The sequence below is a fragment of the Crassostrea angulata genome, chromosome 10, assembly GCF_025612915.1.
Source record: "Crassostrea angulata isolate pt1a10 chromosome 10, ASM2561291v2, whole genome shotgun sequence".
Classification (NCBI taxonomy): Eukaryota; Metazoa; Mollusca; class Bivalvia; order Ostreida; family Ostreidae; genus Magallana; species Magallana angulata.
Window position 1 is genome coordinate 52,108,722 of NC_069120.1, and position 21,305 is coordinate 52,130,026.

Here is a 21,305-nt window from a genome sequence, read left to right on the forward strand (position 1 = left end):
TATTACCCATAATACAAATGACGCCAAATTGAGGCGCCAGCGGGGTTTGCTTATTTAATCGTACGATGGCTTAAAATTATATAAATATAAGTAATAAGGAATCATTCTTTGAATATTATGAGGTGATAATTTCGGTCGGGGCGTGATAAAATCTATCATAAAGACCTTCGGGCTTTATTGGATTTGATCAAGCCCAAAATTATCACCTCATAATACTCAAAGAATGATTCCTTATTCCTTATATTAAACCATGCAATGTTAACAAAAAACAGGGCACGAATCTTGTTGACATAAAGGTGTAAGGCCGCCCAAAGTTATTTCTACGTTTACGTCCTAAACCTAAGAGAGAAGGCGATAAAATTAAAACAAACAAAATTTTCAAACTAATGATGTTTATTCATTTACATGACTACAAATACAGTGAGTATTCAAACTATGTATTGGCCACTTCCTTAATAGTTATATTTGCTAATATTTAATCCTATTGAGTATTTGATTTAGAGTCCATTCTGTGCTCTAGACATTTCGAATTTCTACAGATTGCAGTACTTAGTATAATTGAATTGGAAAAGGTCAAATTAAAATAGGGATAACTATGTTTGGTTTTTTTTGGGTTTTTTTTTTTAAATACCAAATTTCTCCTGAACCTTAGCGCGCGGGTTACGTTAAGACATAAAAAAAAACGTCTCTGAATGTAGTAAAACGTGATTTTCGGGTGTTGAAGTTTTTGTAAAGAAGAACATTGGCTTTGAACCATATATGTGGATCTACATAAGACGTATGAAAAATAACAATTTTTCGGGTGTTTTTTTTATTATTTAAAAATTATCGAACTTGTACAAAAACAAGAGATGACGAATAGAATTAACGAACGAGTTGTCTACATTTTATCATCAGTTCTATTTTTAGAAACTGGTGTAATTCCGAAAGTTGAATAGTCGAACGAACAAAGCGAAAGGAAGAGGTTATCCTAGCAAAAACAAATCAGTATTAACCGTATAGATCTGAATCATGGAAGAAGCGATGAGCCCAGAGTGTGTTTCTAGTACGTAGTAACATTGTGTTATATATCTAACGTTAAAGCATATCACTGTCTTACAAGTGATATAATCATATTGCATGTTTTAATGAGAAAATTCGAAATAAATCATATTTCTCAAAATTATTGCCATGTTGCGATTAAAATTGATGGTGGGTTGAAGGTAAAACCGAAGAATCAATCTCGTTTTATAAATATTTAGGCCTATTCATTTGATAAATAACGTCAATGTAGTAATTTCTGTACAGCCTTGTGTCTCTTTATGCACGCCATTATCTATACAACTACAGAATTACTTCATATTGCCACAGCCTGTGACAGGAGTCGGCGATTTTATCAATTTGTTGTAAATAAATGAGAAACAAGCAAAATCCTACCAGTGAGCTTCGCGAGCGTTCGCTCACTACGCTCATGAAGCTCACTGGTAGGATTTTGCCAGTTTCTCATTTATTTTCAAGAAATTGATAAAATCGCCGACTCCTGTGGTATTACCCACACAGTAGCAATATTCTAAAGTTATATATTATTTAGCAAAGTAATTTAATACAGGGATCTTATATAAGTTGGTTCAATTTTACAGTTTTAGTTTTTATGACAATTTTGGGTACTTTCAGTTTCTATAAGTCCTCTATCTTAAAATCAATTCGGATATTTCTATAGACTAAAGAGCATTTTTCTTGAATACAGACACTGATGTTCCTGATGCTAAGCCTGTGTCAGAGACAGATGCCTTCCCATTCGGAAAATCAAAACCACAAAGGTAAAAATATTTTTTTACAGGACAACCAGTTGTCATGAACAGTGCCCTTCATATGGTTAGTAGTCTGAATGTTCTATGGCATTATGAATGGCTATTTATCTGCTGGGATATTTACCATAATACACACCATGAAACATGTCAGTAGAGATATTGTCGTTCACAATAACACAATGTTGATGCTTAAAAGTATTAATTATAGTCTTGGAATAATTTTCTTTGAATTTTTTTCATTTTCAAGAAAAGAGCGGTAAGAATGGAATGTTTTCTTGAATACATGTTAGATCTTTTAGTTAGTTACCAAAGTATTAATTCATTTATTTTACTTTTTGTCAATTGATAACTCTTCTGTTGATTATTAATGACTTGCAGCTTGAAACCTCTTCATTTCCAGTATCTTTCATACCTCACTAGTCTGGATCGGTTAATAATAAATCTATAAATTACAATGTGTAGGAATGTTTATCATTTACTTCTCTGCTTTCTGTGTCATTATATTTCATTATGATCTTACTTTCCATTTCTCCAAAAGCAGAAACATTTTAAAAAGTTGTTCTAATTAAATAATGATTAAGAAAATTTTTACTAACTACATTTCTCATAACTCTTCATTTTTCAACAGTAGTTAAAGTGATACAATTATATATACATGTCAGAAACTCTATAAAATTACAAGAGTTTGATTTAAATACATTTTAATTGATATGAACTGAATTTACAGCGGTAAACCAGTTGCCACTACAATACAGACAGCGACCGAGTTCTTCTCCCACAAGTACAAGATGGACTATCCAAACAGGGGTAAAGCTATCATCATCAACAACAAGAAGTTTAACCCTAACACTGGGCTGAACGAGCGGAATGGCACGGACCAGGACGCCTCCGCTCTCTGCTGCCGTCTGTCCGAGCTCGACTTCGATGTAGATCTTTTTCACAACCTGAAAGCAGAGGAAATCAAAGTTACACTACAGAAAGGTCAGAAACTGAGGAAATATTCATCCTTTCAGGAATGTGATTAAGATTGTGTGTTGCTATTCCACAATTTTTAGACTTTATTCTGTTATTTATTTTGTCAACTCTTATACAAATGGAATAAATTATTAACCAGTTACTTAAAATGCTTTTAAATATGTTGATATATGGGGTCCAAATGGGACTCTTTTCCTTAATCTATATATATTGGTAGTCATTTTGTATCTACTTAATACCATAATCTAGATTGATGTTTATCTTTACCATTCAAAATCCTCGTCTTGCATTATTTCAGTTACATTGCTTTATAAATTCAAAGTTGCATGTTAAAGAAATAGTCATTTCCTAAACTATGGTTGATTAACATATATGTATGACATTACGACTTAATTGACAGTTTGAATCCTTCATTTATAGCCGCCGAATTGGACCACAGAGACAATGACTGTTTCACCTGCGCCATTCTGTCCCATGGGGAGGATGGATTTATATGGGGGATAGACAGAATGATCCCCATTAATGACCTGATGGAGCCCTTCAAAGGCAACAAATGTCTCTCTCTGGCAGGAAAACCCAAAATCTTCTTTATCCAGGTGATCACAAGTGCTTGTCCATAGGTGTATTGCAATGATGTTTGAATGAATCATTAGGATAGATCGTTGATAATAATTTAGGCTTCTTTCATTCCATCTTTGCTAACAAAGGTTGTTTCAGATCAAGTTCATGTAGTCTAAAGCTGACGACGGTGCCAGCCTTTTTTTAGCTCACCGAGACGAAGTCAAGGAGAGCTTATGCTATACCCTCGGCGTCGGCGGTGGCGTCGGCGTCGGCGTCGGCGTCCGGACCTGGTTAAAGTTTTTGTTGCAGGTCCTGTATCCAAGCTATTACTTGTCCTATTTTCACCAAACTTGCATGGATGATGCATCTGGACCTACTTATGGAATTGAAAGACTTGGATGCTGAATCTGGGTCCTAAATTTTAGATGCTGGAGGAGTTTAAGGTTGTTGGACCAGGTTAAAGTTTTTGTTGCAGGTGCCCTTTGATAGCAATATCTAAGTTACTGCTTGTCCGTACTTCACCAAACTTGCATGGATGGTGTGCCTTATGATACTGATGCACCAGACAGGCTTGAGTGCTGAATCTAAGCTATAGGTTTCGGATGCTGGAGGAGGTTAAGGTTTTTGGAGCAGGTTAAAGTTTTTGTTGCGGGTGCCCATTGATAGCAATATCTAAGTTACTACTGGTCCTAACTTCACCAAACTTGTATGGATGATGCGTCATATGATACTGATGCACCTGACAAGCTTGAATGCTGAATCTGAGCAATAGGTTTCGGATGCTGGAAGAGGTTAAGGTTTTTAGAGCTGATTAAAGTTTTTGTTGCAGGTGCCCTCTGATGATTATATCTTAGTTACTACTGGTCCTAACTTCACCAAACTTGTATGGATGGTGCGTCGTATGATACTGATGCACCTGACAAGCTTGAATGCTGAATCTGAGCAATAGGTTTCGGATGCTGGAGGAGGTTAAGGTTTTAAGAGCTGGTTAAATAAAGTTTTTGAAACAGGTGCCCTCTGATGATGATATCTTAGTTATTACTTGTCCTTACTTCACCAGACTTCCATGGATGGTGTGTCTTATGATACTGATGCACCTGACAGGCTTGAATGCTGAGTCTGGTTTCGGATGCTGGATAAAGTTAAGTTTTTAGGAACAGGTCACATGTTTAATAGATGATAGTACTATTTCAAACTTGCATAGTTGATTTAACTGTAATATGAATGAATTGCAGAGGTAGCTTCAGATGCAGAGCTTGATCTCCATTATCAAGGATGCTAAAAAATAAATCTTAGTTATTACAGGTCCTAACTTCACCAAACTTGAATGGATTGTGTGTCTTATGATACAGATGCACCTGACAGGCATGGATGCTGAATCTGAGCCATAGGTTGCGGATGCTGGAGGAAGTTAAGGTTTTAATTGCTAGTGCCCTCTGATGATGATATCTTAGTTATTACTGGTCCAAACTTCACCAAACTTGCATGGATGATGCATCTTATGATACCAATGCACCTGATGGGCTTGAATGCTGAATCTGAGCCATAGGTTTCGGATGCTGGATGAGGTTTAGTTTTTTGGAAGAGGTCACATGTTTTATAGATGATAGCTTGCATAGTTGATTTAACTTTATTATAAATTAAATGCAGAGGTTGCTTCAGATGCAGAGCCTGATCTCCATTATCAAGGATGCTAAAGAAATCTCCTACCTCACTCAAACCAGCTCGATAGATAGATGTGTTTGTTGATAAATGATATAACATGATTTCTATGATATAGTTTTGTATGATATGAAACAATATTGTTTGATATGATACAATATGATATCATATGTTATATTATAAAAGTTATACGATATGATATTGTATCATTTTTTTTTTTATGATATTGTATCATGATATTGTTATGTATAGTATTGTATATTATGATACAATATTGTATAATATTATATTGTATTTTTAATTTATTATTTTATCACATGATACAATTACATAAGATATTGCAAAATATTATATTGTATCCTATGATACAATATTGTATATTCTATAATATTGTATGAGACAATATTGTATAATATGATATTGGTTTCAGTAATATAGAATTATATCACATGAAATTGTATTATATGATATTGTAATATTATATAATATTGTATCATACGATATTGTATGATATGATATTGGTTTTTATGATATATTATCATATCACATGAAATTGTATTATATGATATTGTAATATATATTATTGTGTCATATGATACAATATGTATAATATAATAATGTATTTTATAATATTTTACTTTATCACATGATATTGTATCATTTGATAAGATACAATGTTGGAATCAAATTATATTGTATTATATGATATAATATCATATAATGTATCAAAAATGTTTCAGTGTCATTCAATACAATATCATACTATATTATACAATATAATATCATGTTTCAATGTTATGATGTATTATGTAATATGATATTGTAATATAATACTATATTGTATAATATTTTATGATATTGTATTATGTGATCAAATACAATAAGGTATAACACAATACAATGTCATATTATAAGTTACAATATCATATCTCATTATTGTTTATTACGGTATTTTATTGTATTATATGATATATATTATAAATATGACATGATGCAATATTTAATTTTATATCATTGTATTGATTAACATATGAACATATGATTATCATAAAAAGTTTTATCAGATGATATACGATATTTTGTCAAAACAGAATCCATGAATATCCAAGATCATAAAGTATGATTTTCATATAAAATGATAAAGGTGGTCTTATGTAGGTGATGTCTCATAAGGGTGATGCTCCGTCTCGGTGAGCTTAGTAATCTATGATTACCTATGTTTTTAATTGGTTCTCTTGTGATGCAGGCTTGCCGTGGAACAAAGTTTGATGACGGCGTGGATATGAATGTCGCAGATGCTAAAGGCTTCATGGACGTAGAGCCTCAGTTTTCTCTCCAGAAGATCCCGTCAGAGGCTGACTTTCTGATTGCTTACTCCGTTGTTCCAGGTGAGGGCTTTAATAGAACACATTGGTTTCATTATGTCATTGACACTTACCAGTACTGTGTATTTAATATGTAAAGTTCTTCTTTTCAAATGCCTTGTTTAACACACTTTTTAAGGATTTTAAATTGTGTGATCCAAAATATGAGATTTAAAGGGATGATAACATTTCCCAGGGACGTGAATTTTTTGTAGAAATGCAGGTTTTTGCAGATTTGACAGTCAAAATAGTTATTTTATTTATCAATGCAGACTTAATTTATTCCGTTTTCTTTCTCTGCCAATCGCATCTCTGATTTCCTCTTTAAAACTATCAACTTAAATATTGTAATATGATCTTGGCCAACAGGATGAGACTAGTTTAAATGTTTTCTGTAGATGATTGTCCCTGTGAGGTTTAATCAGTCAAGGTATTTAAAACTAATAAAGAAGACATTAATTTTTTTTAACAGGAGCTTCTTTTATTTAGTTGAAATCAATGTAAACTTAATCAAATGTAGTCTTGTATTAAAATTGATTGCTGTACCTGATAAGCTTCATTATTGAAATATCATCTTGTTTGAGAGATTTTTTATAAAGCCTTTTCAGCTGCATTTACATAAGAGAAATAACTTGCTTTAGAATGATTTTGATTTTGTGTAGTCTTGTAAAATTCTTGATCTTTAATAGTTATTCCATGCTTATGTACTAGTAATTCATGTTTATGGGTGTATAGATGCAACTTTCAGAGAAATAATTTCAGTTCATACGAATATGTATGAAAACGTTAGTAAGAAACACAAGACATCCCATAATTTTTGGTCAATGACTACCCTGTTAACACAGGTCTGTTTCTGTTGCCTAGGTTACTACTCCTGGAGGAACTCAACCAATGGCTCCTGGTTCGTCCAGGCGCTGTCTGAGGTCCTGATGAAGCATGGCCAGACAGTGGACCTCCTGACCATGATGACACGTGTCAATCAAATCGTCGCCAACAAGTTCCAGTCTAACACCTCCCACTCCGACATGAACGAGAAGAAACAGATCCCATGTGTCACCTCCATGCTGACCAAGGAGGTTTACTTCACTAGCAAATAGAGGGGGCCAGTCCAAGAGAGCGAGGGGCCCAGTCTCCGATGGGTGAAACGAGCACCTTGTCTCATGGCTTAAAGGGCACCTGCTCAACTGATCATGTGATACGTGTACTGCCAGAGAGTGATTGAGAAACACTGTGGTCTCTTGATATAAATGATTATCATGACTGTAAACATTGGATAACTCTAATTCTGTATCGTAATGATGTCAAGCTGTTATTTCGAGTGTTATTGTACAATTATGTTTGCAATTTATTAATACTATAATCATTATTTAACATGTACATGAATAGTACATGTTCAATGAATTTGTATATTAAGTGTTCCAAATCCAAATGCTGCCCTCAATACTAGCATTTGTTATTCTGATTGGTAAATGAACAATTCCTGAGTGTGTGAGTTTGGCCTGTACATGGAAGATTTATTTCACCTGGTAATTCTTTTTGTTTTTCTTGCCATGTACCTGTACCAATGCATGTACCGATACTAATACCAGTCAAAAAGGTTAACTACTTCATTGAGCACATCTAGAGACACCACATCCTCAATCTAAGCATATTTTGTCCTTTAGAGAGAAACAAATTCATGCATGTTCCATTAAAAGTACCGGCACTGGTATTTGTGACATCACTGTGAACCATAACTGTTATGTAATTTGCAAAGTCCATGGAGAAAAAAACAAGTGCTTGTAGTTATTGAATATTAGAATTACATCTTACATTTTTTCGTCAAAGAACAGCTATTTTTGTAAAGTTGTATGGGATTTACTTAGATGTACTCTTACTTTATTCGTGTCTCTCCAGTTGTATTTGATCTGATCATACCCTCATTACTGTGAACCTCTAGGCATTTTTTTGTTTTTGTTTAGATGGTTTCATCTTTTTTATTATTTTGAAATCATGAAATTGTTTTAATAAATTATCTCAGACATCTGTGCAAGTTATTCATTCTCCAAAAAAAGGAAATCTTTATAACACTTGTACCCATATATTATCATGCTGATTTCACTATGCAATCGACCTAAAAGATCATGTCAACTTTTCAGTGGGCATATTAATGGTGGATGAACCACAAATATTAATGGTGGATGAACCACAGGGGCTTGTGAAAAAAAAAATTGTAAAAAAAGTGGGTACCTAGAAGGAAAAATAAAATGAGAGGACGCCATCTTGGATACTTCCTTGCTTCATCAGCTAATTTTTCATTTAAAATGTTATACTAGAAACTTGCACAAATTCGTATTCCTTTTTAAATGAGTCTTTATTAAGATCCCACCTTCAGTTTAATTCTTTTCAAGTCTACATCAGCAAATTTTTAATTTATTTTAATTTTCCACCAAGGTGGATGAACACTGATTTTCCACTTGTGGTCATATGTTGAACACCCAAAAACCTCCCCCTTTTCATTGTTTGTACAGATATATTGGCGAGATCTTTTTAAGTTTGTGATATGGTATTTGTCAAACATGTTGTGAATTAAAGAGGAGCAACAATGTATCTATAATCACATTTCAAGAGAGATTCTATCTTCACGAATAGAACTTTTTTTTTTTTATTCTGCAACAGAATAAGAAAAATAATGACGGACCAGACAGGGATTCAAACCCAGGCCACCTGAATCTCTAGCCGGTGCTCCAACAGCTAGTTGACCGTCACATATGCACAGTTTTTGTATGTTATTATTTACCAGATACTCATCTCCTTGTAAGCTCAGGTGAGCTTCTGTTCAACCATTGTCTGCTCTTGTATCTGTAAATCTTAATGGACTTGAGTGCCACTGGGCCAGATCATAAACACTCTTAGAAGAAGGGAAATCAAAACATTACAGTGAATTACAGAATCCGATAAGTTTTCAATAGCTTGCTGAATTGCTCAATAGGGTAAACAATTTGGTCAACCAGGGATCATAGGTCTGAACCTATAAAATAGTACCTATAGTATAGTAGCCAAATCTATTTAGAGTACTTGTACTACAATATATATGTTTTACACAAGAAATAAATAACTTGAGCTACATATGCATTTCTTCTCTTTATTACAGTTTCATTTTTGTGATATAACTTTTAATTTAAAAATGTTTGTTTTCTGAAATCTCTGTAATATTCAAGCTATTGACCAGCAGTTAAATAGAATGCTTTCAAGAAACTTGAATAGTCCATACAAATAACTACCTGATATACATTAAATATCACACAAAAACAGCAAATTCTGTTCAATTACACAAAGGTAATAAAAAGTAATCTGTTCGAAAAACTAAATGTGGCATCACTAAAACAAATGTGATTATTTATAATACAATAAGATGGATTTGAGGGTGAGCTTACACAGTGACCTAATTTCACTATTGCCCTTGACCTTCAAAATCACTCTTCATGAAGTATTTTTGTTGTATAAATATGGTAAAATGTTACAATGAGTTTATGTTTGACAAAAAAGTAAAACACCAGAAACAACTTGCCCCTCATCTTTGATCTTGAGGACCAGTGAATTGTAGAAAAAATATATTTTTCAAGTATCCAAATACAACATTATTTTGAAAAGAGATGCTGTAAATCTCTGCTTCATTACATACATACATGTATCAACCATGTGAATTTGCATGAATTCAATGTTGGTGTACAGTCAAACATTCTACAACAACCCTAAAAAGACATGTTACACACAGTAACACTTAAAACCAGCTGACTCGACAAACAGAAACTCACTAACAAGAAAGCTGTTAAATCTATGTCATTCTATGACACAGAGCATTGCACAGAGTGGTACCAGAGTCCATATAGTAAAACATTCAAGTGATGTCTTGGACATGCTTGAAGCCTGGAGAAATACCATAGTGTAGGAAGTCTGTTGGTGTTTTACCGAGGGACACACTCTGGGGTTCCACAGTGGAAGATGATTCATCAGGGAGAAAATCATCTTCATCCTGTAATGGAATAGTTAATTAGTCATTTAAGTATATATTAAAATGTACATGTAAATGCAATGAAGCCATTATTTATATGTACATCAAATTATCACTGAGGGGTGTAAATAAAGCTACAGATACAACTATCTTACATTTGAAAGCTCTTGGTCTTCTTCAATACAACCCTGATACTCTCGATACAAGGGAATGATAAAGCGACCGGACCTACAAGCAAAATCAGGACATTTAAAAATTGTGGTATATCCTACATGAATCGGAGTTGTAACAATTTAAAACCTGTTTGGATATTACATTCAAAGTTATGATACTACCTGTAGGTTAAACATTACCTATTTAAAAGGTAAGGATCAAAAGGAAAGTATGAATCTAGAGTGGTGACAACAGAGGATGATCCCAAGCCATTGCTGGTCACCGGTAAAATACAGCGCTTGTTACGCTCAATAATCGTGTCACAAAAAGCCAGCTGATGCATTCTGAAAGAGAAGTACATAGAAACTATCACTGTACATGTTGATTGTAACACAGTTTCAATCACCGAAGTAAATCCAAATTAATTCGGTCAACGCATTTTCTGCTGATTTGAGAAACTATTTCATAGGTGTAGTGCATCTTCCCAAGTCAAGGATTCTGATCCGCTCTGCTCTACATAAACCCTTGACCAAAAACACAATACATATGTGGGTTAACAATTATGCCATCAAGTGAGTGTACTCATTTTTGTACTTTTATGACCTCTTGTTCTGACAAGTCAGAGAATGCATTATAAACAGAAACATTATAGCGATATGGTTGTTCCCATGAACAAAATCAAATTTGTAGAAAAGATGGATTCACTCTGACTAAAAACCGATAGCAGTAAGTCAAATACTTTACTAATCTATCTCAAATTTATTTGACAATGGTTCAACATTGATCAATGAACAATTAACATCATTATTAAAACATATCTTATTGAATCATGCAAAGTATGACAACAACTAGAGTGAGAAGTTTCTCACCCTGACAAACTCTGCCTATTCGATCAAGGGTTTATGTAGAGCGGACCGCATAAGAAACTCTTGACTTGGGAAGATGGGGTGTAGTGAGGAACCTTAAAAGAGTTACTGCCTAAGTTTTAAAATACCTTGTGATGGAGGAGAAAGTTTTGACAATCACAGGTAGACATATGCGCAAGGGGTTCAAGCGACTGGTAACAATTCTCTGGAAGTTCAGGCTCTCCGCCCATTTGTGGCCTGCGACAAAACATACAATGTAAATACTAAACAGTGTAGCTGACAAACCCATTCAATTCACTTTCAAATAACTTTGCTATTGTACATTGATTATTGAATGTATCTCATCAGGATTTTTAAAAATATCAATACTATTGCAATGCTACCAAAATTTATACAGAAAAAAGGCACTGTAAAATATGGACCTTTCTTTGTTTCAAAGATTTCCTTGCTTCTGAAGACAAAGACGTAGAAGACGGCCTGACAGACACAGTAGAACGGGCCGTGATGGTTGACATCAGCGTTAACCACATCCTCACTAGTGCTGTCCAAGTACAGATGTACCCACTGACACATCAGGTCCAGGCACGCCGTCACAGTGCTGGGAAAACATGAAATACATAACAGTGAACATTTAATCTCTTTTTCATTTATTAATGTATTGGGCATGATGCTAATATAAGTATAAAATTTATTTGATGCATGGATGTCTGAATTTGAAAGAAATATGATACATGTACTACAAATTGGAGATCAAATCATACTGTCTATTAAATTACAAAAGTATGAATTTGATTAACTGTATATAGGGTTATTTTCACCCTTCTACACTTGCAAACAGTTTTGCCCTGTCTTAAATTTGCTCAGACCCAGTTGTATTTAAAGAGAGATAATTTGAGACATTGGAATTTGCCCAATCTTAAATTCGCACGCTGACAACGAGTGCAAAAGAAGTGAAAATAAAACAGGGGCAAATATTTCCCTGTATACAGTATCATGGCATTTTTGTTGTGTAGTGATTCATTTAAAGTAACATAGGACTATTTTATCACTAGAGTTAGACCGTGTGAGGACTGAGTGTAGTGGTACCTGACGGGTACAAACATGGCCCGGGCCAACAGACTGCCGATGTAGCCCACCGCGGCCTGTCTGAACACGCTCTCTGTGTTAGGGTTCTGGACCTTCTTCCACAGGTAGTCAATAAAACCCTCACAGATTGGCTGAAATCAAAGAGGTATAACGCTTTATCTAACAGAAATAATTCACTAAACTATAACATACAGGTAATGAGGTTAACAATTAGAATGGTACATTAGACTTTTATAGAGAAATGGAGTAAACTGAATGGAGAATAAACTAGATCTCGTTACGAGTAACGAGTAGGTCTTCCGTCCAATTTTGTTTTCATATGATACGATGAAATATCGATATTCTCTGCCAAATCTGCGATCTGGGTGAATCTAGGTTTTTTGTCTCGAGACCGAAAACGGACGAACAAAAGAGGTTTATGAAAATAAAAGCTAGGGTTTTTTATACATATGTTTAGTGTACACTACTGTTAATCATAGCAGATGAAACACCAAAGATAATCAGTTAAACTTGTGAAAAAAATGAATTGTTTGAACTCTTCTGGTGAGTACCGGAAGTGACGGTTGACAAAAGAAAACCCGTTAAATATATCTTCAATCGATTGTCTATCATTTATAAAAGTTTGTGTCTCAATCACTTACAGTGACTAAAATCTCGCTGGTATCAATTTTGTAAAAAAGGCTAAGTACCAAAGATATTTGAAATCTTGCTTGTTTTCAAGTTATCTGTAATATAGTTTACGAGTGACCTGGCTCCTCATTTAAGGGGCCAGCCCCTTTTTCTTGAGTTCAATCGAAAGTTCTCACGAATACTAACATTTTTTGTTCTTACACCCATCTAAAATTGTTGTTCATTTTTGAGATACAAATGATTGAATATTTTAGGGGCCAGCCCTATAGATCCTTAATGGGGACAGACTTTGGAGTTTTGATTAGTGGAATTGATTAGAATCATCAATGCAAACATTTTCTTTTCTACATTGCCTAACAAAATATGTCTCCTTCTCTAGATATATTGCATCAAAGTTTAAGTACTTTGGCCCCTTAAAATCCCTAATTACGTCATAAATGGGTGTGAAAATGATTTTACCTGATAAATATTGCTACAATCAACAACTTTGCTTCTATATTGCATTACAAAATTTTGATCGTTTTTAAGTTATTTGCAATAGAGTTTACGAGTGTCTTGGCCCCTAATTCAAGGGGCCAGCCCCTTTTTCTTGATTTTGTTGGAAAGAACGTTTAATTATCTACTATTTTTGTTATATATGTCTTAACAAAATATCAACTGATAAAAAGATACAGATGAAAACGTATGAAGAATTTGAATGAAAATTCGTACCCAATTTTCGTGCCTAGGCGAGCTCCAAAAAATGGCGCCACTGGCGTAAAACAAAATAATAGTGCACAACTTCAGACTATAGACTACCTATCCTGAAAATTTCATAGTCATATCTCTGATAGTTTCTGAGATCAGCTCTGCACAAAATAGGTCGTAAAAATATACAAAATGGCCGATAAATCGGTACCGGAAGTGCCGACAGGAAAAATCTCAAAAACGTATGAAGTTTACATCAAGACTCATCTTCTCTGAAAAAATGGTCGAAATCGGTCGAATAGTTTTCGAGAAATCTCGTGCACAAAATTTGTGGAAAAAAATAATAATAATAATAATAATAAGAAATCGTACGAAAACTATAAGGTCTTCCGTTGGAAACGGAAGACCTTAATGAAAGAAATTAACAGCCAAGAAATGAGTGTGTATTGTGTAAGACTTGAGCTGCTAGTATGAGTGTGTAATGTGTGTAAGACTTGAGCTGCTAGTATGAGTGTGTATTGTGTAAGACTTGAGCTGCTAGTATGAGTGTGTATTGTGTGTAAGACTTGAGCTGCTACTACTCACAGTTTTGGTGCTACAGAGATAGAACAGGATGAACTGGACATGACAGGAGGCGTGCGTGGGGAGGATGAGTCGGTCAAACACCAGCAGCATCTCACGGTACAGCTTCTTGGTGGCCTCCCAGTCACACTCACCTGTCAGGTAAACAATACCACCTACACTCTCATGTATACCCAGGCAGTGCCATTTTATACAAGAATAGAATTCCAGGGTCCCCCGCCGGTCAAGCAGTATACTAGTATACTGTATATTGGAATATTTTCAAACATTCAGGGCTGTTCCAGAATTAAATGTGTGGGGAGGTTGGGAGGAACATTTTTTTACCCCCACCACCCATTTTTTTTTTCTATTTTTCCTGTCGCAAATATATCCAAAATACTACAATCTAAAAGAACTTGACCAAAGTATTAGCGGTATAAACATTTGGTATAAATTTAATAAAAATCCGTCAAAATTTGTAGGCATGAGAGCGCTTACAAGGTCACAAAGTCCCATAACTCCAACAAAAAGTATCGACCAATGCTAATTTTCGAACTTGACCAAGATAATAGTGGTATAAACATTTGGTATAAATTTAATGAAAATCCGTCAAAATTTGTAGGCATGAGAGCGCTTACAAAAAAGTGTGATAAATCCGTCACAAAGTTCCATAACTCCAACAAAAAGTATTGACCAATGCTGATTTTCGAACTTGACCAAGGTAATAGTAGTATAAACATTTGGTATAAATTTAATGAAAATCCGTCAAAATTTGTAGGTATGAGAGCGCTTACAAGGTCAATTTTTTTATAAAACGGAGACGTTATTGTGGTCAAAGTCCCATAACTCCAACAAAAAGTATCGACCAATGATGATTTTCGAACTTGACAAAGGTAATAGTAGCATAAACATTTGGTATAAATTTAATGAAAATCAGTCAAAATTTGTAGGTATGAGAGCGCTTACAAGGTCAATTTCTTTATAAAACGGAGTCGTTATTGTGGTCAAAGTCCCATAACTCCAACAAAAAGTATCGACCAATGCTGATTTTCAAACTTGACCAAAGTATTAGTGGTATAAACATTTGGTATAAATTTAATGAAAATCGGTCAAAATTTGTAGGCATGAGAGCGCTTACAAAAAAGTGTGACGGACGGACACACGGACGCACAGACACACGAACGCACAGACGCACGGACGGACGCCCGCCCGGCATTTCTATGTCCCCGCACCGCGTTGCAGCGGGGGACAAAAATATAAAGCAAAATGCAAAGATTGAGACAATAAATCTTATCTTCTATCACACCCTGCATATGAAACTCCTGTGATAAATTAAAACACTGGTACATGCCTAACAGCTTTTATCATTTAGAAATCAAGTCAACTTCATAATAATTACATTGACAACAATCTGATTTTGTTGTCCTTGAGTATTATAAAAATACAAAAGGTCTTCTTACATTTATCACACAGTAGCATCAACACCAACAAAATGATTCATATTCACTTACCTTTTGAGTAACAGACATTTGAAATGTAGGTCAAGGTCAACTGCATGCAGACGTCCAGGATGTTAGCTTCCCTGTGGGTCATGGGCTTATCTGAGCACTTCTTGTCATATGTACTGCCATCTCTGTTATCCAAATCTCTTGTCAAGTCTTGCTCTATATCCTGATATTGTTAGAAATCACACATACACATGAAACTTTTAATCAAAGATCTTTCAAATCATGATAATTAGTTAAAAACTTTCACAATGTCTTTGAACTTTGACCCTCACACTTATGATATCAAACACAATGTCTTTGAACTTTGACCCTCACACTTATGATATCAAACACAATGTCCTTGAACTTTGACTCTCACACTTACAATATCAAACACAATGTCCTCCTCCATGTCTTCTTCATCACCCTCGCTCTCCTGGATGTTCTGTCTTGGTGCACGGACCTGGAATAATTCAGGTGGCAATTTTTACACGAGGGAAGAACCTCAGAAAGTTGGTACATATAGGTATAGGACAGTATATGATACATGTTCTTATACAAAAGTTTAAAACTTTAATGCAATTTAATAAGACAATAAACTACAAATCAATTCTTTTTTCATAAAAATAGATTTTTCTCAACATCCAACACCATGCACTCCTCATACCATTATCTCCGTACAAATATACACCAGTGAGAGACCATATACTCTAAGTGGTTACTGGCGTTGTTGGTTAAGTATGCGTATTCTATAGTCAAATAATACACTTAGGTAATAAATACACAGATTAGTGATTTGCTACTCTAAAGTTTTAATTTTTTTACCATATGCGCTGTGGTATTTTCCGTGATTTTTAAGCTTACCATTTAACTAATGTAAATTTCCCCCACACAAAAATAACCACTTTTACACTACTCAAGACCAGTTTATTCAACCAAGCCTGTGGGTCTCTCTGTCTCTCTCTCATATACATGTACTGATGGAAAATAATGTATTCTCAGTTAACTAATTTATTTTTCTTATGAAATTAACGCATAAATTTTCAATGACATTATAATTTTTGAACCATTAAAAAAAGTACTTACGTCCAATTTCAGCATTCTGTCGGTAATTAGCTCTAGGATTTTCTGCCTGCCATTGGGAAGATAGCTGGTGATTTGTAGCAGGTTCCTAACAAAGCACTCCTGTACAAACACAGGCTTCCCAATGTACGGAAATAAATCATGCAACAATGGCATTAAGATGGTCGATGACCTAAAAAAATTATTGTAAAAGTAAACAACATACCAGTATGCATTTTTAAAATGGACTTAACATCATCTAAGGTATATCTATGTACAATAAGTGCTCAGATGAAGTACTTTAAACCATCTTATTCACAAGCGAGAAAATTTTGCGAGAGCCTCGTCATTGTAAAATTTATCGCTGCAAACCTGCCTTTTTTGTATGGTTGTAATTAGTGCTGAAACAAATACCATAACTCAATATTCGAATTGATCTATTTTGTTGTTCTCTCTCTCTTAAAAAATATAAGTACCGTAATAGACTAAATTCTTTAAAATGCTTTAACGCCTACGGTCATGTGATCTCAAAATGAAATGGCTACGTTCAGCATTTAAGTGATTTATGCCCCAAAATTTAAAGTTATGAATTATGCTAGGGAATTTGCATGAAGAAAGATAAACCATATATAATTCAAGTATATTCTCCTATATAATCCTTCACTAGCATATTTCATTTCATAATTTATTAAAATATCTGTATGATATGATGTCTTTAAATATTTTTGAAAACTGGGGGCAGAAATAGGACCTTATTGAGTATAGTCCTTTCACATTTGATCATTTGACCATTAAGATTTCACACGGAAAACCTCATTAATCTTTGGTTAGTCTTTAAAGGTCCAAATTGCATTCCAAACAAAACTTCAGGCATTTCAAAGCTTTTGTAGTTCAGTAAGGCAATAAATCTAAATAATTTCCTTACATTGGGACAGAATCCAAGATGGCTTTCAGCACCATGTGAACATTCAGAAAGACGGCCTCCTGTCTTTGTCTGATCTCATCACTCACTTCTTCTGTATCGCTCTCTTAAAATACAAACAGAGCAAGTGTGCAATTATCTGGTAGTCATATTTCAAATTATTATGAATCTCATGCATACATGCAGGTACATGTACTGACAACAGACTGAGTTAAATATAGGACCAACACTAAGACATCTAATGTTTCATGACTTACAGATATTGGAAGAGATGGAGTACATTGTATATGCATAGCTAACAATTGTGTCACTTGTATAACCAGGGCTTATTTGACCCTTCTTGGTACAGGGTCCTGTACACGTGCCCTTACAATTGGAAATTTTTCCTCGAAAAATTGCTTTTTAGGGAAAATATTTAAACAAATATACCTCTATGCAAAAAAACAAACAAAAATTCTATACAGTTTTCTTGGTTTTCACTTGTATATTTCATGAATAATCATTAAATCAATGTTTTCACCATAATAAACCACATTTAACAGAACACTTAGATATTTTAATTGACATATATAGGAATGTCTCACTCAGCATAGTTTCAAATTCAGCATTCTTTCTTTTATAACACAATATGACATAATCATTTTGGTAATTTTTCAGATTTTAAGAAAAAACAGTCAATTTTCAATTGGGAACGAGTACTTTTATAGGACCCCCATGCAAGCCATATTATGCCATGAATTGACTGACTGACAGCATTTGACCATTGATATGTTGTCTCACTATTTTAATAAAAAAAAAACTGAGATAAAAGAAAGTACTTGACTAGTGACAAGTCACCTTGTCTCACTGAATAACTACCGTAATCCGGTGAATATAATACGCAGTAGTGTACAATACGCTCCCCCCACTTTGGGCCTGAAAATGGTGAAAAAAAGCTTGTTGGGATGTATTATACGCATCAAAAAAATTGACCAAACGGTAATCCTGAGTATCAACAACAACTTTGTATGCACGCTCAACTTCATCGCGGGAATACGCTACCGGAAATAAGAAAAACACAATATTTTCTTAGATACGGATTTATTGTAACTAATACATCGCGGAAGTATCTTTAATTCATAATCAATGTTTTAATTAGACCAAGTATTAAATATTCTACCGTAAATAAAATCAACTACCGGTACTTATATCATTGTTTAGTCATTACAATCCCTGTGAAGTGAAAAACGGACGATGTACAGGTATGGAGATAACGGACCTTATTAAATTCTTAAATGACTCCGATCAAAGTGATCAATTAGAGGCCTGGAACATAATAAAATATATGCACAAATAGTTGTGTTGTGTATAGTACACATAGCCTATGGGGGGTGTCCGAGATACCCAAAGCGTTAGCAGAGGGGGAGCACAACTGTTTCAATGGCTTCAATTAACAGAATAGGTTATAGAATTATTTTTATTCATAATTATTTGCAATTAATTAAATAGCATTACATGAAAATGGTTAAAAATGAGCCAAATGATGTGTAAGATCGGTTACAAATAGCACGTGGCCATCCAAGTCCGCATTCTATTAATAACAGCTGTAATGGCGGCGTACACGGAGATAAAGAATAGGCAGTTCAAATTAATTTTTAAAGGCCATTTTGAAACAGTTTATTTATTAACAGACTTAAAGTGTACATTTTCTTTAATTACATGCTATAACAATGATTTCCTAAGGGTTAAATATCAATATATATGTGATAATGAAGGAATGTTACGATGTACATGTATAGCGGGGTATCGGTCCTGTCTGTGAACAGCATAGGTAATACGGCAGTATGATAACCCGTGCTTCAGCTAGGGAAAAAATATGTCCAAATCCTATAGGGATGTATAATACGCACCCCTTTCTCACGGTAAAAAATGCTGGGGAAAAAGTGCGTATTATAATTACCGGATTACGGTAATAAAGGAGAGAAGTGATTGACCAGCAATAAGCCTATGAATTACTAACAATGGACAGAAAGAAATACTGGGGAATCATTAAAATTCAAGGGGGCCAATTTTCGTGGATTGCTGAAATTTTATAGGTTCATGGGGATGTAATTTCGTGTATTTTCTTATACCTACAAAAGGAATATGACTTTATAACCTTAATTTATTAATTTGTTGAGGATGTTAATTCGTGGTTTAAAGATACCCACGAATTCGACAAAAATTGAGCCACCACGAAATCTAATGATTTCACAGTAATTGACCAGCAACAGGTTAATGACCTACTTTAAATGGATATAATGAAGTATTTAACCGGTACTTACGGTATGTACTGAGTCAAAGGCTTACTGACAATGAGCAAAGAAAATTACTTTACCAGCAATGGGTCTACGACTTACTGACAATAGGCGGTGAGAAGTACTTGACCAGCATGCGTAGACTGGCTCTCAGGTAGTAGGTGTGGGCACAGACCAGGCCCAGGAGTAAGGACTGGTACTCCCTGACCACACAAACATCTCTGCTGGCCCAGTCCAATTTCTGAAAAAATTAATGTGTTAAGCAGGGAATTATTAATTTTTAAGGTATGTTCTGTGTCCTGATAATCTTATAGATTCGCCATGTGTTTTGTTTACCCTTTAGACTTGTCCTTGTTTAATCATAATACTTTATAGCTGCCTTTTAATTCTGTGATAAAAAATCATTAATTACAGTAAACTTATGTTTAATGACTTAGATGAATACAAATTTTGAATAATTTTCACTGAACATAACTGGATACGAACCAAGAGTACCGCTACCAAATCCTCAAATTCCCTGGAAAGTTCTGTGACATTATCTTTGATAGTTCTCAAGTAAACTCGTAGATCTTCTGACTACAAACAAACAGAAAATATGCATTTTAGAGAATATTTTATAGTGAAAACTACAGAAATATCAATCATAAAATGAAAAACAAGAAAAACCTTTGTTTGCAGGTCAGACAAAATATTGAGAAACAGATCGTAGTCCTTGTGTGATCCCTTAAAATAAAAAAAAAAACAAATATATTTTTTTTAAATAAAATAATATGCTCAATGACAGTTTATTTCAGTAGAGTTTTCATTCATTTAAACTACATGTATAAAGTTGACCTAATTTAATATGATCCAAAGTAATGTGTCAAGAAAAGATGAAAAAATGCAATTACCCGCCTGTATTGATGAAACAAAGTCTTCAGGTCAAATTTCTCTGAGTTTTCAGCAGACATCCTGTAATAATTTTTATGACCGTTAAAAATATGTTTTGTTTTTCAAAAAATATGTCAATATTTCACAACCCCGTGACACACAGGCTTTTATAACTAGGTGTATTTGAAATGCACCTGTCATATAATTAAATTTTAAGAATAAAAATATTAGAATGATAATTACCTTCCGCTACTTGCCAGTCTCGTGTGTTTTACATAATTTCATTGTGCTTAATTCATAATAAATAAATACCCCCATAAAAACGTGTTTTCCTTCAAATGATCAAAATAAAATGAAGC

At 34.2% G+C, this 21,305-nt stretch overlaps 2 protein-coding genes across 2 annotated transcripts; one reads left to right on the top strand and one right to left on the bottom strand.

The window, feature by feature from the left end:
• The first annotated feature begins 909 nt into the window (after positions 1-909).
• LOC128166239 (caspase-7-like) lies at positions 910-8,101 on the top strand. Its single transcript, XM_052831268.1, has 6 exons — positions 910-1,045; positions 1,727-1,799; positions 2,518-2,771; positions 3,186-3,361; positions 6,235-6,376; positions 7,217-8,101. The coding sequence occupies exons 1-6, from the start codon at positions 1,012-1,014 to the stop codon at positions 7,447-7,449; spliced, it is 912 nt and encodes a 303-aa protein (XP_052687228.1). The 5' UTR covers positions 910-1,011; the 3' UTR covers positions 7,450-8,101.
• A 1,361-nt stretch (positions 8,102-9,462) lies between these two features.
• Positions 9,463-21,290, bottom strand: LOC128167534 (RNA polymerase I-specific transcription initiation factor RRN3-like). Its single transcript, XM_052833320.1, has 16 exons — positions 21,190-21,290; positions 20,967-21,027; positions 20,743-20,799; positions 20,563-20,652; positions 20,179-20,317; positions 17,804-17,906; positions 16,903-17,071; positions 16,202-16,279; positions 15,841-16,000; positions 14,354-14,484; positions 12,452-12,582; positions 11,788-11,963; positions 11,494-11,602; positions 10,700-10,843; positions 10,502-10,574; positions 9,463-10,367 (listed from the first exon to the last, which is right to left on the bottom strand). The coding sequence occupies exons 2-16, from the start codon at positions 21,024-21,026 to the stop codon at positions 10,233-10,235; spliced, it is 1,755 nt and encodes a 584-aa protein (XP_052689280.1). The 5' UTR covers position 21,027; positions 21,190-21,290; the 3' UTR covers positions 9,463-10,232.
• Between the last annotated feature and the right edge of the window lie 15 nt (positions 21,291-21,305).

What these genes read in the sequence shown, in the direction of transcription:
- LOC128166239 (XM_052831268.1), top strand. Translation starts at nt 1,012, where the DNA reads ATGGAAGAAGCGATGAGCCCAGAGTGTGTTTCTA. An exon ending in GAGCCCAGAGTGTGTTTCTA is followed by an intron (nt 1,046 to 1,726) that starts GTACGTAGTAAC and finishes TCTTGAATACAG; the next exon opens with ACACTGATGTTCCTGATGCT. An exon ending in GGAAAATCAAAACCACAAAG is followed by an intron (nt 1,800 to 2,517) that starts GTAAAAATATTT and finishes CTGAATTTACAG; the next exon opens with CGGTAAACCAGTTGCCACTA.
- LOC128167534 (XM_052833320.1), bottom strand. Translation starts at nt 21,026, where the DNA reads ATGTCTGCTGAAAACTCAGAGAAATTTGACCTGAAGACTTTGTTTCAT. An exon ending in TGTTTCATCAATACAGGCGG is followed by an intron (nt 20,800 to 20,966) that starts GTAATTGCATTT and finishes TTTTATTTTAAG; the next exon opens with GGATCACACAAGGACTACGA. An exon ending in AGGACATTGTGTTTGATATT is followed by an intron (nt 16,001 to 16,201) that starts GTAAGTGTGAGA and finishes TAACAATATCAG; the next exon opens with GATATAGAGCAAGACTTGAC.